This window comes from Cyprinodon tularosa, unplaced genomic scaffold (genome assembly GCF_016077235.1).
Source record: "Cyprinodon tularosa strain WSP-4 unplaced genomic scaffold, ASM1607723v1 ctg1122, whole genome shotgun sequence".
In the NCBI taxonomy this organism is placed as follows: domain Eukaryota; kingdom Metazoa; phylum Chordata; class Actinopteri; order Cyprinodontiformes; family Cyprinodontidae; genus Cyprinodon; species Cyprinodon tularosa.
In genome coordinates, this window is record NW_024037919.1 from 71889 (window position 1) to 88964 (window position 17076).

At 47.3% G+C, this 17076-nt stretch overlaps 1 protein-coding gene across 1 annotated transcript in view; it reads right to left on the reverse strand.

The window, feature by feature from the left end:
• The window catches only part of smg1 (SMG1 nonsense mediated mRNA decay associated PI3K related kinase), an 87277-nt gene that overhangs the window by 43017 nt on the left and 27184 nt on the right, over positions 1-17076 (reverse strand). The window contains exons 8-24 of the mRNA XM_038300854.1: positions 14154-14226; positions 12216-12313; positions 11974-12147; positions 11652-11873; positions 11177-11278; positions 9388-9678; positions 9175-9305; positions 7320-7481; positions 7020-7138; positions 6855-6942; positions 6688-6789; positions 6470-6610; positions 2306-2532; positions 2033-2232; positions 1784-1945; positions 1552-1706; positions 1192-1316 (exon numbers count right to left, since the gene is read on the reverse strand). Coding sequence (XP_038156782.1) covers positions 1192-1316; positions 1552-1706; positions 1784-1945; positions 2033-2232; positions 2306-2532; positions 6470-6610; positions 6688-6789; positions 6855-6942; positions 7020-7138; positions 7320-7481; positions 9175-9305; positions 9388-9678; positions 11177-11278; positions 11652-11873; positions 11974-12147; positions 12216-12313; positions 14154-14226 — 2572 coding nt within the window. The remainder of the gene's footprint in view (positions 1-1191; positions 1317-1551; positions 1707-1783; positions 1946-2032; positions 2233-2305; positions 2533-6469; positions 6611-6687; positions 6790-6854; positions 6943-7019; positions 7139-7319; positions 7482-9174; positions 9306-9387; positions 9679-11176; positions 11279-11651; positions 11874-11973; positions 12148-12215; positions 12314-14153; positions 14227-17076) is intronic.

Consider the following 17076-nt stretch of genomic DNA (forward strand, 5'->3'; position numbering starts at 1 on the left):
GGAAAAAGGAGCTACTGCAGGTCATTGAGGGTCAAATAGAAAGGAGTGAGTTTATGGTGAGTGATGGTAGATCAGCCTCTTTTCTCCATGTAGTCTATATCGCACTAAAAATGCTCTAAGTAATAAAAATGGAGAGAAATTTACAGTATCTGGACGCCTCTAGATCAGTCAGGTGACGAAATCCAGTTGTGAGGTTTAGAGTAGTCAAACATTCTCCAGCAGGTGTATAGAAACACTACTTCACGCATCGTTAAGCACTCTGAACGCGTTGTTAAAACGTCATTACGATGCTCTGTTGTACTGATGCCAATTGTGGGAATGGCTTTGGATCGGGAAAAGGAATGTTGAATTATCCGAAGGACTCGATCTGGAAAGTAAACGGATTAGACAAAAATCACCCGAACATTCTGTGGCGTCCAAACCGATACAGCAAACTATGTTGGATCATCACATCCCGGCAGATTATTTTATCATCAATCCTGCTCTCACAGCATCAGTTGGATTCAATAAAGCAAACTACACTACTCAAAAAAATGAAAGGAAGACTTTGTAATCATAGTATAGCATGAAGTTAGTTAAACTTGTGTGATATTGATTTGGTCAGGTCAGTAGCAGAGGGGGTGTTAATCAGTTTCAGCTGCTTTGGTGTTAATGAAATGAACAACAGGTGAACTAGAGGGGCAACAACCAGACGACCATCAGAACAGGAATGGTTTTACAGGTGGAGGCCGCTGACATGTTTCCCCTCCTCATGTTTTCTGACTCTTTTTCACCAGTTTAGCATTTAGCTAGGGTCACTGTCACTACTGTTAGCATGAGGCGCTACCTGGACCCTACAGAGGTTGACAGGCAGTCCAACTCCTCCAATAAAGCTGATTCAAAGCATCGTTTATTGTTTTATGAAATATTTTATTTCATAAAACAATGATCCCTAGCTAGCTGCCAGTTTAGTAGAGCCACAGCTCCATTTCCATACGATTATGATCCGGCCTCCAGAATAACAAGAACCGCGATCGATAACAGTCAGCGCAGGCAGGGACCCACAGCTGGAACCAGGTAATAGCCACATCCGAAGGGGAAGGTTTCCCACCCAGACAGCAGAACAGACCCGGCGCATCGAGCTATTTTCCATGCATTGTCCCTTCTGGCTCCTTTCCGGCTGCGGTCAGCTGGACGCAGACGGTAGCTCACCATCGGCGGCGTGTTTGGGGCTGCTGCTGAGCTTCAGCAGGCCTCCTTCAGAGCTTCTGATGCTGCAGTCCGACCCGGTCACAGCAGAGAGCTGGTCCTGATACTCCAGCGCCGCTTTCTCAAAGCTGCAGACACAGATATTGGAGAAGTGCATGATGGGAATGAGAGGGAAGGTGATCAATTACATCATCAATAAGCTTCCGGAGGCTGTGGCTCATTGGGACGCGTCCTGAACTACGCGCCGCTGCTCACTCTGCATCATTGTTACATCAATCTAAACATCTTTCTAATTAATTGTTAAAAATGCTTTTAGATTTTATTTAATGCCTCTTTAAGGTGGGCAGCCTCTGAGATCCTCACCGTCCCTCCGCCTGCAGGGCCACCGAGGAGACCCAGCCCAGACTCTTCCCACAGGTCAGGAGGCTCCAGGCGGCCAGGCCCTGGATGGCCTCTGGACAGCGCAGCTCGCACAGAGCCTCAACCAGCAGCGCCAGGGGAACCTCCAGCTCCGCAGCCTGACGGGAACACGACACAGCTGATCCAGCGTCTGCAGACAGACGGAGCAGGAACCGCCAGCAGGCCCCATACCCACCTGAGCGCCGCCGTTCTTGAACTCTGTGAGCAGGTCGAAGCCGTGGCGAACCGTCACGGCGGGCTGGCCCGACAGAAGCCCGACCCTCATCAAGGCCAGGCGGATCCGGGTCAGCCAGTCCTGGCAGGTCTGCCGGTTGGTGTAGAAGAAGGTCTTTATGGCCTGGAAGAGATGAGGAGGACACGTCGCATCACAGCCGGCCGTGTGAACGGGTCAGACGCTCCCATCGGGTTCTGCTGTGGGCGGTACCTTTGGCGGCGCGGTGAGCGCGTTGGCGCAGCCTTCGTAGGCGTTGTACATCAACTTCTCCAGGTTCTCCAGGTACTGCAGCAGCAGGGTGAGGCGGAGCTGGTTGGAGTGGTGGCCGTCGCCGTCGCCTCCAGGACCGGCCCACGCTCCCAGGTCCTGTTCGGGGTTCAGGCTGTGTGCAGCCAGGCTTCGGATCATCCCTTCATCAGAACCACACAGACCCGTCAGCTCACAGCAGAACCTGAACACGGCTCTGAAGGATCGGCTTCTTACCTTCGATGGTCTGGAAGGTGTCCTGGGCCCGACCCAGAGGCGTGCGGAGCTTGGACAGCACGGTGAACTGCGCCGCCTCCCAGACCGCCCACTGCCACAGAACCGCCTCGGTTTTCAGCAGCGCCCTGGGCACGGCGTCCGGCCGGCCGCCGTCCGCGCTCCCACGCCGCTCCCGCTTGTCCAGCCGCTGGCAGCTGTGGTACAGACGCTCCAGCCACGGCTCCTTCCTGTCAGCAGAGGAGCAGAGGAGCTGAAGGCAGCGACCAGAACACCGACCGCACCACAACTTCTAAACATCTAGAGGATCCATCTGGGAAAAGTTCTGCTCTTTGGTCCTGATGTCTACAAGCTAAGGACACAAGCTTCATTTTTCTCCCTCTCAGATCAGAACCACTGGTCCGTCCAATCAGAGCTGCGCTCAAACTTAAGGAACCACAGAGGTCGTTAAGACGGTTCGAGTCTGAACAGACAGGAACCAGTTTTTCTTGACCCTGGAAGATCTCGTTTCCATCTTTGCAGGACTTTCCTGTAACCTTTGTGTGAAAAAGTGCAGCAGGCATGAATCTGCAAGCTAGTTGCATCTTTCTTTGCAAAACTACTTTAAGCATATTCCCATCCCCTAAAGGCCTGGAATAACACATTTAACCACTTAACTGAAATTAGTTGAAAGAGATGTGACCATAAATTGAAAATTGTGTTTTGTTAATTTGCGACCATATTGCAAATGCAATTAATCGTCCAGTCCTAAACCAGTGCTCGGCAACCAGCGGCTCTTTGGTGCCCCCCCTCTGCGGCTCCCTGGAGCTTTTTCAAAAAATATATGATTTTTTGTTGTTGTTTATTTTAACATGGGGCAGGAGGTAGGGATGGGAATCGAAAACCGGTTCCTGTTCAGAACCGGTTCCGTATTTTCCGATTCCATGGCATCATTTGGCAGCTCGCTGAACGATTCTTTTTTCGATTCCCGCAGCACCAGAGCCTAGAGCGCCGGCTCTGGGGAGCACGACTTACGTCACGTTTTTTTACGTAAGTTACGCAAGTTACGCAAGTTGGAAGAACTATTCGAGGAGGAAGACAACGAGCTGCGGTCACTTTGTGAATCAAAGCCCCGTCTTTCCTTAGCCCAGAGGGTAGACCAGGAAATCCAGCTCTATAAAAGCTTGCCCTCCATCCCCTGCAGGGATAGCGCCACACTGTGGTGGTGGAACAAGCAAGATACGCTGCCCTTGCTATCTGGACTGGCTGAAAACTACGTCTGTGTGCAGGCTTCCTCCACCCCATCTGAGAGGGTGTTCTCCACGGCTGGAGACACCATAAGCCCTGAAAGATCCTGTATCCTTCCAGAAAAAGCAGATATGCTCATCTTTCTGCAAAAGAACTGTTAATTTTCCCTACTACTGTTTTATAATTAGTATTTTTTGTTATTTAAAATAGGTTATTATCCCATCATTTGTTATTAGACATTGTTGGTTATTAAGTTTGTTCTTGTATTCATTTTTCATTTAAACACAGATGTTACTCCAGTTTCACATTTCCTGTGGACATCTTGATCTTGTTGAGTTTGTAAGATTGTGCAATAGTTAAGTAAACAAAGTTGATGCTGATAATCAAACTGTTTGTTCTCCTTTTTTCCCCAAATTGGAATCGAAAAAAGAATCGATAAAGAATCGAATCGTTTCATAGAATCGAAAAGGGAATCGGAATCGTGAAAATCTTTTCAATTCCCAACCCTAGCAGGAGGTCAAACAAACATGTTTTCCAATGCTTTGTAACATCTGTATAATAAATAGATCTAAACAATAAATGTAACCAGAGATCAGAGGTCCCAGCCTGCAGCAGGTGTGAGCGGCGCGGCGCCAGGCAGGTGGCTGCTGCAAACAAAGCGGCGGGTGTTTCTCAGGCCGTGGAACCCAAAGGGGAAAAAGGAAGATAGTTGATGAGGATTCAAAGAATAATGGAGGAAATCATTTGCTTTCATCAACAATCAGGAAGGATCGCCTGCATGATTGCTTTGGAAGGAGAAGTCAGATAATACGATTAGGAAAGGCATTTCCAGGGAAGGCTCAATCTGCAGCCCACCACCAGGCTGGGAGGGAGAGAAAAAGTGCTACTGCAGAACTTCTGGATAAATTAGAGGAGAACAAAGATAGTTTTAAGACGTGGGTTACATCTCCAAACTCCACTACTGCTGCTAGTTTGCTTTCAAGCATAGAAAACCGTTCATAGATCCAACAGGTGGCGCTCTGATGCAGGGATGGGAACTTTCTAACATATTCCCAAATCCTCAAAATAAAAATCACACTGCAAAAACAATCTAGAAATAAGTAAAAATTTCTTAAATTAAGTGTATTCCCCCCTAATTTGAGTAGGTAAATGAGATAGTTTGCCAATGGAATGAGTAATTTTACTAATTAGATAATATGCACTTGAAATAAGACAATGCAATTGTGTTTTCTTATTTTAAGTGTAAATTGTCTTGTTCCGTTGACAAAATGTCTCTTTTACCTCCTCAATTCAAGACCAAATGCACTTATTTTAAGAAAAAAATGACTTATCTAGATTCAGATTTTTTGCAGTGAAGGAACGCTGTTGATGTGTGATTTCAGGGTTAGAGAGCTCTGCTCTGATGATGTCACTTCCTGCTTGGTTCCTTAATCAGCTCCTCCCATCAGAAACACATCCACCATAGAAAGATTCCTTTATCCTGTTTCTATCATTTCATCAATGCAACCAAACCTGAACTGTTCCTCCCTCACCTGCTATGAGACATTTGCTCCAGGATGAACTTTTAATGATGAATGCTTATTATATATTTAAGCCCATATAGTCATATTCTATAGTGGGATAAAACACTTAGAGCCTGTGTTGCCATAAAAGGCTGATAGAAGACTTTTACAATTTTGCGTCTCCAGACAGATTAGTTTTTTGGTCCAATATGGCTCTTTGAGCAGTTTGGGTTGCCGACCCCTGACCTAAACAGGCAACTGTTGAAGCCTAACCGTGTTTTTTCCTGCTCTGCATCCAGAGGTATCAAGTAACAAAGTACAGCTTTACTTAATTACACTTTTTAGGGACTTCTACTCATTACATTTTCCCACCAGTATCTGTACTTTCTATTCCTTACATTTTTAAAACAAACGTTACTCGTTCCTCTTGGCTTCGGTTTAATGTTTCTAAATCTTTATTTCCCGTCATGCGCTCCATCCAATGCAGATCATTGGCTCCGCCCACATCTAGTGAAAACTAGTGTGATTGGATGAGTCATAGAAGGCAAACACTCATTGGTTAGCTAAAGGAAATCATCAGAAGCTAGCAGGTGTTCTTCAAACTGCTAACGTGAATTGTCTATGCCATGCTACAATGTGGGATTCAGAAAAAGATGTTGAAATGTCTGAAAGGTCGGACACAGACGAGAGCGTATCGGGAGACGGAGACCAACCAGACCTCCCTCATCCTTGGCCCTATCTCAGAGGATTTCTAGAAATAGTCGAAAAATTGAGCTTTCAGTTCACTTAGTGGCATCTGGCTGTTTTTTTAAAGGTTACTTCATAGTTTTATACTTTCAGTAGTTTTTGGAGCAAATACTTTTTCACTTTTACTTGAGTAAAGAGGTTCAACCTTTTACCAGAGTGTTTTTAAACTGCTACTGCAGTTTAAAAACACAGTGGAGACTGAAGCTCAGTAATTAGAACGGCAACTAACAATTATTTTGCAAATTGATTACTCTATCAATAATTTTTTCACTTAATTGATTAATAATCAGATGGCCAAAGGTTCTTTAAAGAAGACTTCTTACGAAATTAAACCAGGTGAAACTAAAACTTTCTGGATTATAGAGCAGATTGATTTTATCTTAAATAGAAATGTTGGTATAATTCCTGCTCTAAGTGGGTCCCTCTGTCAGCTAAAGGCGTGGTTTAGAGTCTCTATACTCCAGTTAACGGTTAATTGATTACTAAATTAGTTGACGGCTATTTCACTAATTGATTAATCTCATTAGTTCAGCTCTAGCTGTAATTAAGGCCTCTCTAGTTTAATGGTAGATCTGAGTAACGTCTAATTTTGATCCTGTAAATGATCAGAATAAGAACAGGGCCGGTCAGACTGAGTCAGTGCGTCTCTGGTTCTACGATGGATCAGGTTAAGGACTTAGGAGTCGGGTACCCTCCACGATGCAGGACTCCATACAGGATGAAGCTGATGAGGTCGCTGAAGTCCTGGGGGTGGAAGGTGCTGCTGGGCGAGCGGCTCATGTGGTGGCGGATGGCCTGAGAGATCTCCCTGACCTGGGCGTGGCTGCGGTTACTGCGGAGCAGAGAGAAACGCAGATCGTTCAGCGTGGATCTCAGAGCGCCGCCGGCTTCATTCAGAGGACGACTCACCTGAGAGCCACGTCCAGAGGAACCGTCCGCAGCAGCTTGGCGAAGGCCTGCCTCACTCTGACCGCTGAGTGAACCAGCTGGACCCTGCAGACGTCCACGCACCTGGAAGGAGCGGAGCAAATCAAACAGAGTACGGAAGCCTAGAGGGCCAGAAGGAGGAGGCTCACCTCTGCAGCAGCTCCGTAGACAGAGAGGGGGAGAGGACCTGCAGGCTGTGGCACGTCTGAAGGCAGATGCTGTGATCTTCATGCAGAGCTAAGAGGAAAAACCACGGTGAACATTCCCCAGAGAGCCTTCAATCACAGAGGAGGGAGGAGCGGTTGGAGCCTCACCGTTATCGAGCAGACCTCTGCAGAACCTGCTGAACGACGGCAGGGAGAAGAGCGGGCTGTAGGTGTCCGACTTCACCATCAGCAGTGAGATTTCCTGAGCCCAGGTCAGCAGGAGCTTCCTGACAAACACAAACATTCAGTTCAGCCAATCACAGGAAGCCGAGCAGCACCAGGAAGCGATGCTTCATTCAGCCGATCGCTGCCCTGAATGTTTCTGATTATTGAACAGAACCGGCCTCAGCGTGACGGCGGGAAACATTCATCTAGCTCTGGTTTCTCCCTCATCCATCATCCACCAACCTGGCATCGGGATAAAGGTGCTCCTTGGAAAGCAGATTACCCAGCAGGCCGAGAACCGTGGCGAAGTGCTTCTTGGTGGCCGTGGTCACCGTGCTGATGACGGCCCCGTCAAACAGAGACGGCGATGACGACGACAAGCTGGAGGAGATGAAATGATCGTGTCTGCGGAGAAAACAACAATTCCTTTAGTTCACCAGTAACAGTGGAGGGAAACGTCTGAATACTTCCTGCTTCCAGGTACGCAAAGGTTCCCTAAGCTAAAGGAGACATGGACGTCACTAAAGCTAAAAGACGCGCCTTCCAAATGTTGGCTACATATTACGGGTTTTTTCTCTGGCCAGAAGTTCGATGGCAAATCCTCCCTCTTCAAGTTGGCGATCCAACGACCAACCCGTCCGTGGAGGATCAGGAATCAGAAAGGTGAAATAACTCTTTTTTTCCACTTTTACCCGATGTATTCCAGCATCCAGCTGCCATGCACGTGGGCATTGTCAGTTTCACTATAGCTCTGGTGAATTTCAATGGTGAAGTGTAGGGCTGCAACTACCGATTATTTTAAAAATCGATGAATCGGCCGATTATTTTTTCGATTAATCGGACAATAATATTTCTTATATTAACCTCTTTATTCCAAAATAAACATTTCAGACAGAACAAACAAGCACACCAGTACAGGTTGCTCATTAACTGTACTGGTGCAATATGAAAAATAAATGTTTGTGTTAAAACTACGCAAACTTACATGAGAAATGTAGCTGTACATCCACAAAATATAGGCTACTTTGTTTCATAAAGCGCAAAAAAAGACATTTTTGTTTTTAAAAGCCCCTAAGGGGCTCAAACAATAGGCCCCCCATTTCAACAAATGAGTTTTATTTTAGACTAGAACTTAACTGCTATACTTTCCTGTCTTAAAAGGCAGAACCTTTTAAGACAGGAAAGTATAGCAGTTAAAGTTGCTACTTGAGAAAATACTTAACCATAGAGATAAAAATAGCCCTGTGATTCAAATTATAAATTGTATTTGGAATAAAAATGAGAGAACTAGGGGTGCTAAAAAACACATCCTCCAAAGACAGATGTTTACATGGGAATGTGGCAGATAATTAATTGACATATTACTGATCTTGCTGGATTTTATTCTGCTTTAATTCCATAAATTGCAGGATCTTCTTTACTTTATCTTTGCCAGAAGATTTAAACTTTAAAATCCTTGCCCTCATAATTTGCAAGTTAATTTATTTATAAAGAAAATATAAACGCTGCTTAAGCTAATTCAAATGAAATTAAAAGTAAAATAAGTAGCCAACCTTATCACTGTCTGTAACCTACTAACACGGTAAGGAAAGCATCAGATGAGCTACCTGAGAAACTAACGTTACGTTTCCCCTCTTTAAAACCAAACAAACATGGCCGCTCACCCTGCTGATCAGCTCTCTTCACTGCCATCGAAGGCTCCAACGTGTTTCCTTTTCAGGTGCTGCATCATAACAGTGGTGCTTCCGTGCCATGTTCATTTGTTTTTACAAAAGTTGCATGTTATGACTTTTTTCGCTTTACAAAGCGCAGGCTGTCTGGAAATTGAGACGCAGCTTGCGTTTGCGGTATCGGTCATTAGAACATTTGACTTTACTGCCTTTTCAAAACAGCCTTTGCTCACCTGCGGCGCTGGCTCGCTCTGCTGTATTTTTTTTCTTCCCGCGTTTCAATCGAGTGGCAGTGTTTACGACAGCGGCGAATGACGCATTAATCGCGCGACACAACAAATCGATGACGAAATTCTTTGCCAACTTTTTTAAAAGTCGATTTTTATCGATTCGTTGTTGCAGCCCTAGTAGAAAGCGTGTTCCCTTACCTGGTGCAGTGTGAATACAGCGAGTAGAGCACAGCGTACTGGATGGCGGGGTAGAACACAGCCAGCTCAGAGTGGACCAGAAGCAGGTTCTGGCTCAGCAGAGTGAAGACTGTTGGAGACAACGCCCACATCTAGAGGAAACAGAACAGACCTTCAGCATCCACATCTGCAGCTCCAGCAGAGGAAGAAGTCTGCGTCATCAGACCAGCTCACCCCTATCAGAGAGTTCTTGGTGTTCCCGATGGTGGTGAGGGTGCTGAGGTTGAAGATGACGGTGAACTGAGCCTTCTCCACAGGCAGGCTGAGGGAGGCGAAGGCGGGGTGCTGGATGGTGGAGCACGGGCTGCAGGGGCCGGCGTCCCGGTCCGACGGAACCAGGCTCTCCATCAGGCTGCGCAGAGCGCAGGCCATCTCCCCCAGCACCAGTTTGTACGCCGCCTCCAGCGTGGGGATGTTCTTGAGGCTCAGCAGCGCCTGGTAAACGCCATGGACAGCGGCCATCACCTGTGGAGGACGCCAAGAGAGGTGGGCGGTCAGTTCTGCTCAAACCTTTCAGGAAACCAGCTTCAGCGCCTTCTGGATCAGGGAAGCTGCTGATGGGAGGAGGTGTCCTACATGTGTACCTCTACAGCCTCTGTTTTTGGGATAAACTGGGGCCAGACGGGGCTCCACATACGCTCAGCCTGACCGATTCTCGCTGCCAGCTTATGAATTCTTCTGATTTATGGGAGCAACCCTAACCCCACCACAGGTGCCTATTTTCTTCCCATCTAAACTTTGTTGCGGCAGCGTAAACAGGCGGCGTATAGAAAGGTTTATGGGATGTTTGCTGCACCTAGTGGCTCAAAGAGCGTGGACATGCAGAGCAGCTGTCAGTCTGTCCGTCTGACGCTGCGTCTGCTGGTTTAAATCCAGCACTGACTGGGACTCGAGGGTTAAAGGTGAGCTGCTTAGAGGGACGTTCCTGTTGCTATGGTTTGAATTTGAGGTTTGAAACTATGAGATAAAACAAAGGACTCTTAAAATAATAAAAAAAAAATAATTCACTAATGCATTTTTGATAAAGCTTCTAGTTAGAGTGGCTCAGGTTATCCTGATCTATCTCTATAGTTGTGCTGCTATAGGCTTAGACTGCTGGAGGACATAGGGACCCCTTTTTCATCATTCTGCTTCATTCTATCTCTATTCTCCCACTCTGCAGAATCTGTTAGTTCAATCTCTAACGTTCTGCTCTCTCTGCTTTTTCTCATAGTAGCTTCATCTGGTCTGTTCCTGTTTGGCTGTGACTCCATCCTGGAGAGCAATATCAGCTGTGCTGCTGCCATCACCACCTTTGTTTCTAGATGTTGGAGCTTGGCCTGTTTTCCAGTGTAGTCCTGTTTCTCTGACTGTGACTAACTGGATGTGCTCTCTTCATCCTCTGACATGGGAGCTGGCTCGGAGCACGTCTGCCTGGCTGTGTGTTTCCTGGACGGGGCCGCCTGTGGAGCTGGTTGACAGTTGCCTTTTGTATCTATGCTTCTTTTTCTATGTCTGCTTCTGTCTCCTTGAACCCCAGTGGGCCTCAGCAGATGGCCGCTCACACTGAGCCTGGTTCTGCTGGAGGTTTCTTCCTGTTCAAAGGGAGTTTTTCCTCTCCACTGTCGCTACAAGCATGCTTAGTGTGAGGGATTGCTGAAGAGTCAATGAGTCGATGCAATCAGCTGGTTTTACTTAGATAGAAAACTTTGAATCAATCTGACTGGATGATCTGGTGAACTGGAAAGTGACCTGAGATGACATGATGTGAACTGGAGCTATAGAAATAAACTGAATAGAACTGTTTCATGGTTCAGTAAACTGCTGCTTGCTCGGGTCTAGGACTCACAGCTCTAATGGAGACACTCCTATCAGAACAGAGAGCCTGTATCTCCTCAGGCTTCAGATGATTTATGATCAGATACCAGCAACAGAGGAGTCAGAACGACCCGACCTCTCTGAGGATGGAATGAGGAACACGTACCTCCTTCTCTGGATGGAAACGTAGATTCAGAAGCTGAGAGCCTGGAACCAGGAGCTTCTCCACAAACGAGACGGGAAGCTTGGTGTTCACCTGATCCACAATCTGAAACACATTCACAGCTTCAGCTCCAAGTCAGAGCGGAACAGAAACAAAGCAACGATTCTCCAACCATCAACGCCCCGCTGAAATCAAACCATGCAGCATCTCTGCAGCTCCGTCAGAGGCAGGAGCAGATGGAAGGAAAGGGAAACCTTCAGGTCTGGTTTATGCTGATGGTTTGATTCCAGGCAGAGGCTGAAGGAGCGGAGCTGTAGGAGCCCCAGTCTGCTGCTGGACGACAGGAATCAGGAGCTACCGTCTAAAACTCTGCAGTCTGGTTTATTTCCAGTCGCTCGATCTTCAGAACGCAGAGCTTCAATGTTTGCTGCTGATTTCCCCCCCGACCCACAAACATTAGAGAGGAGAAGAACGGTACCAGAGTGAGCAGGCTGAGCACAGCCAGGCTGTAATCGGAACCACAGGCCACGCAGCAGTCCAGCTGGTCCAGGCCGTAAACCAAGATGGCCTCCATGAGCGAACCCGTGGGCTCCACGCTGGCCAGCAGCACCCCCACACACTCGTTCCCTGCCGTGAGGACGGCCTCTGAGAACTGGACCTGCTTGGCTGCCGTCACGCAGGCCAGGACCCGGTTCAGAACCTGTGAAGAGGCAGACAGAGGAGGCCATGGACGCCGTTCTCAGAGAGGAAGTGCCGCTCCTGCTCCGCCTGGAGGAGACACAACTTCTTCCTGATCTTACGTCTGTGACGTAGGCTTCGGTGATGGGCGGTCCCCTCACTGGGCTGAAGCGCTCGCCGATGCTGCGCACCACGGTGCTGAAAACCCTCAGCAGAGCCGCCAGCTTGGGCAGGGATACTGACGGCGGAGGGATGTCGTCATCCGGGACGTCGCCTGACGTCACGTGATTCAGATCCTACGCAGAGGGGGACCGGGTCAGAGTCTGATCCAATAACCATCAGCTACGGATCAGCAGGGGCTCACCTCAGCGTAGGCCTCCATGTCCTCCAGGAACTGGCCCAGGAGGGTGGTGGAGAAGGTCAGGTCTGCCACCCAGAACTGCTCCAGGCTCTGTAACCAACCTGGAAACGGGACGACATCATCAGATACACGACATCCACAGCTTCCTGTTCTGGGGTCGATGCACATTAAAGGTCTCAGATAAAACCTTTTCTTTCAAATGATTCAGTCATAAAAATGAAATAAAACACCAGACTGTCAGATAAAATGGTTCATTATAATTTATCAATAGTTGTTTTAGACATTTTCACAGGTCCAAATATTTATTTCTGGTTACCATGCCAACACTAAAGGATTCTGCACAGAGGGTCAATAAATGCTGCTGTTTAGAAACACTTTTATAAAAGTTAGAGGATCAAATTTAGCTTTTTACTCCAGTTAAAGTGTAAATGTACAATTTTTAAAACTACTAATATAAATATAAAATTACTGCAGGAAAAACTGTTAAGGCCAGAAGCCAGGAACATTTTTCTATCATCTTGGGCGGCAAACAAAAAGAAATTAATTATGTTGATGGTTTTTATGTTTTTCTAAATACCAACAGGCCAGAATGAAAATTAGCTTAAATGAAACAAAACTAACAAGTTTAGTTTTGAAATACAAGGAATAGAAAATAGAGATAATTTCAAAAATATACAGGAAGTAAAATTAAAAAGTCGTCTAAAAAATTATCATTCCAGTAAAGTATAGATAGCTTTAATGATTACTAAGTAAAGTATTTGTACTTAATTACTCGACGCCTCTGATTCTGCACCAGTAGGAGAAGTAGACTGAGGTCATGTGACATAGCTCCTTGCACTGATCTCTATTTATTCACTGGATTGCTGAAAAAACTGAAGTCGCCATTTTGGTTCTCTCCACCCTCACGGAGCGCGTCATAAAAACGCCTGTGATGTCATGTGATTACCATAAAAATGTCATCAATACATGTATTTTATATGTACATCATCAATTTAGTGCTTTTGATAAATCATCAGATAGTGTGTGTAATATTCCTGATACATTATTATTATCCTCCATTAACACTTTAATTTTGCTGTGATGGATTTATATATCATGGAAACCTGCTTTCACCTCGAAGAAGTAAAAAAATGCAAAGGGAAGGTTAGAATCATGAGATATAGTTGAATATTATGATCATGACTTTGAAAGTTGAATTTATGATTTTGTGTCTAATAATTATGACTTTCTATTTGGCATTTATAGTGACCGCAATGCAATGGGCCATTATTTATTCTAAGTTAAAGTTAATCTGCTGATGCTATAAAACAGCCAGTCTGTGTCAAAGTGATGAATTTATCTTTATTTTAAGTCTTAAACCCCCTGAAAATGAGAACATCATTGTTGTTCGATGCTGCAGCTCACAGATTTTTTACAATGCAAGCCGTCGTAGCTAGGGAGTACCAATATGGCAGCTGGTGACTTCACAGCACCGCTTGCTACCAACAGCCTATCCAGTGAATATAGATCAGTAGCTCTGTAACAGAGCAGAGAAACGGCTTCTTCCTCTCTGAGTGACATTTCTCAGAAAACAAACAAAATCAGGTAATGTTTGTGGTTCAAGTCGTGGGCTGGCCAATCAAGCACCAGTACCAGCGTAGTCATGGAAACTGCTTAGGTACCACAGGCAGCCTGACCAGAACCAAGTCCTGCTGGGAAAAAAACCCCAGAGGAGCAGAACCAGCAGATCAGCGCCGACTGTGGACCCGTTCCACCAGAACCTTAAAACATTGTCCATTCTGGTCCCCTACTTCCAGACTCTGGACCCTGAGGTCCACCGTTTGGACCAAGCAGTCTGGTTTTGGTTCTTTTCAGCCCAGTGTGTAATGGACCCTGAGGTTCTCCTTCTGAAGCTCCTCCACGTCTTTCCTGAGGTTAGTTTCTAATCTGACCCAAACTCACCTGAGACCTGCTGGGTGAGAGACTGTCTCTGGGTGTGGTCAATGTGCCAGCCCACCAAGATGTCCACCGTGTCCTGAGGACAACATGGAGAAACAGCTGGGTTAGGAACAGAGGGACACGGAACGATGGGGGACAGAGGGACACGGAACGATGGGGGACAGAGGGACACGGAACGATGGGGGACAGAGGGACACGGAACGATGGGGGACAGATGGACACAGTCAACGACGGAGAGAGGGACGCAGTCAACGGCGGACAGAGGGACGCATTCAATGATGGACATAGGGACGCATTCAATGATGGACAGAGGGACGCAGTCAATGACGGAAAGAGGGACACAGTCAATGACGGACAGAGGGACACAGTCAATGACGGACAGAGGGACACAGTCAATGACGGATAGAGGGACACAGTCAATGACGGACAGAGGGACACAGTCAACGACGGACAGAGGGACGCAGTCAACGACGGACAGAGGGACGCAGTCAACGGCGGACAGAGGGACGCATTCAATGATGGACAGAGGGACGCATTCAATGATGGACAGAGGGACACAGTCAATGACGGAAAGAGGGACACAGTCAATGACGGATAGAGGGACACAGTCAACGACGGATAGAGGGACGCAGTCAACGACGGACAGAGGGACGCATTCAATGATGGACAGAGGGACGCAGTCAACGGCGGACAGAGGGACGCATTCAATGATGGACAGAGGGACGCAGTCAACGACGGATAGAGGGACGCAGTCAACGACGGATAGAGGGACGCAGTCAACGACGGACAGAGGGACGCAGTCAACGACGGATAGAGGGACGCAGTCAACGACGGACAGAGGGACGCAGTCAACGGCGGACAGAGGGACGCATTCAATGATGGACAGAGGGACGCATTCAATGATGGACAGAGGGACACAGTCAATGACGGACAGAGGGACACAGTCAATGACGGATAGAGGGACACAGTCAATGACGGACAGAGGGACACAGTCAACGACGGATAAAGGGACGCAGTCAACGACGGACAGAGGGACGCATTCAATGATGGACAGAGGGACAGTAAATGATGGACAGAGGGACAGTCAATGACGGACAGAGGGACACAGTCAACGACGGACAGAGGGACACAGTCAACGACGGACAGAGGGACACAGTCAACGACGGACAGAGGGACACAGTAAATGATGGACAGAGGGACAGTAAATGATGGACAGAGGGACAGTCAATGACGGACAGAGGGACACAGTAAATGATGGACAGAGGGACAGTCAATGACGGACAGAGGGACACAGTAAATGATGGACAGAGGGACAGTCAATGACGGACAGAGGGACACAGTAAATGATGGACAGAGGGACAGTCAATGACGGACAGAGGGACACAGTAAATGATGGACAGAGGGACAGTCAATGACAGACAGAGGGACACAGTAAATGATGGACAGAGGGACAGTCAATGACGGACAGAGGGACACAGTAAATGATGGACAGAGGGACAGTCAATGACGGACAGAGGGACACAGTAAATGATGGACAGAGGGACAGTCAATGACGGACAGAGGGACACAGTAAATGATGGACAGAGGGACAGTCAATGACGGACAGAGGGACACAGTAAATGATGGACAGAGGGACAGTCAATGACGGACAGAGGGACACAGTAAATGATGGACAGAGGGCCAGTCAATGACGGACAGAGGGACAGTCAATGACGGACAGAGGGACACAGTAAATGATGGACAGAGGGACAGTCAATGACGGACAGAGGGACACAGTAAATGATGGACAGAGGGACAGTCAATGACGGACAGAGGGACACAGTAAATGATGGACAGAGGGACAGTAAATGATGGACAGAGGGACACAGTAAATGATGGACAGAGGGACAGTCAATGACGGACAGAGGGACACAGTAAATGATGGACAGAGGGACAGTAAATGATGGACAGAGGGACAGTCAATGATGGACAGAGGGACAGTCAATGACGGACAGAGGGACAGTAAATGATGGACAGAGGGACAGTCAATGACGGACAGAGGGACACAGTAAATGATGAACAGAGGGACAGTCAATGACGGACAGAGGGACAGTAAATGACGGACAGAGGGACAGTAAATGATGGACAGAGGGACACAGTAAATGACGGACAGAGGGACAGTCAATGACGGACAGAGGGACAGTCAATGACGGACAGAGGGACACAGTAAATGATGGACAGAGGGACAGTCAATGACGGACAGAGGGACACAGTAAATGACGGACAGAGGGACACAGTAAATGACGGACAGAGGGACAGTAAATGACGGACAGAGGGACAGTCAATGACGGACAGAGGGACACAGTAAATGATGGACAGAGGGACAGTAAATGATGGACAGAGGGACAGTCAATGACGGACAGAGGGACACAGTAAATGATGGACAGAGGGACAGTAAATGATGGACAGAGGGACAGTCAATGACGGACAGAGGGACACAGTAAATGATGGACAGAGGGACAGTCAATGACGGACAGAGGGACACAGTAAATGATGGACAGAGGGACAGTAAATGACGGACAGAGGGACACAGTAAATGATGGACAGAGGGACACAGTAAATGATGGACAGAGGGACAGTAAATGACGGACAGAGGGACAGTCAATGACGGACAGAGGGACACAGTAAATGATGGACAGAGGGACAGTCAATGACGGACAGAGGGACACAGTAAATGATGGACAGAGGGACAGTAAATGACGGACAGAGGGACACAGTAAATGATGGACAGAGGGACACAGTAAATGATGGACAGAGGGACAGTCAATGACGGACAGAGGGACACAGTAAATGATGGACAGAGGGACAGTCAATGACGGACAGAGGGACACAGTAAATGATGGACAGAGGGACAGTCAATGACGGACAGAGGGACACAGTAAATGAT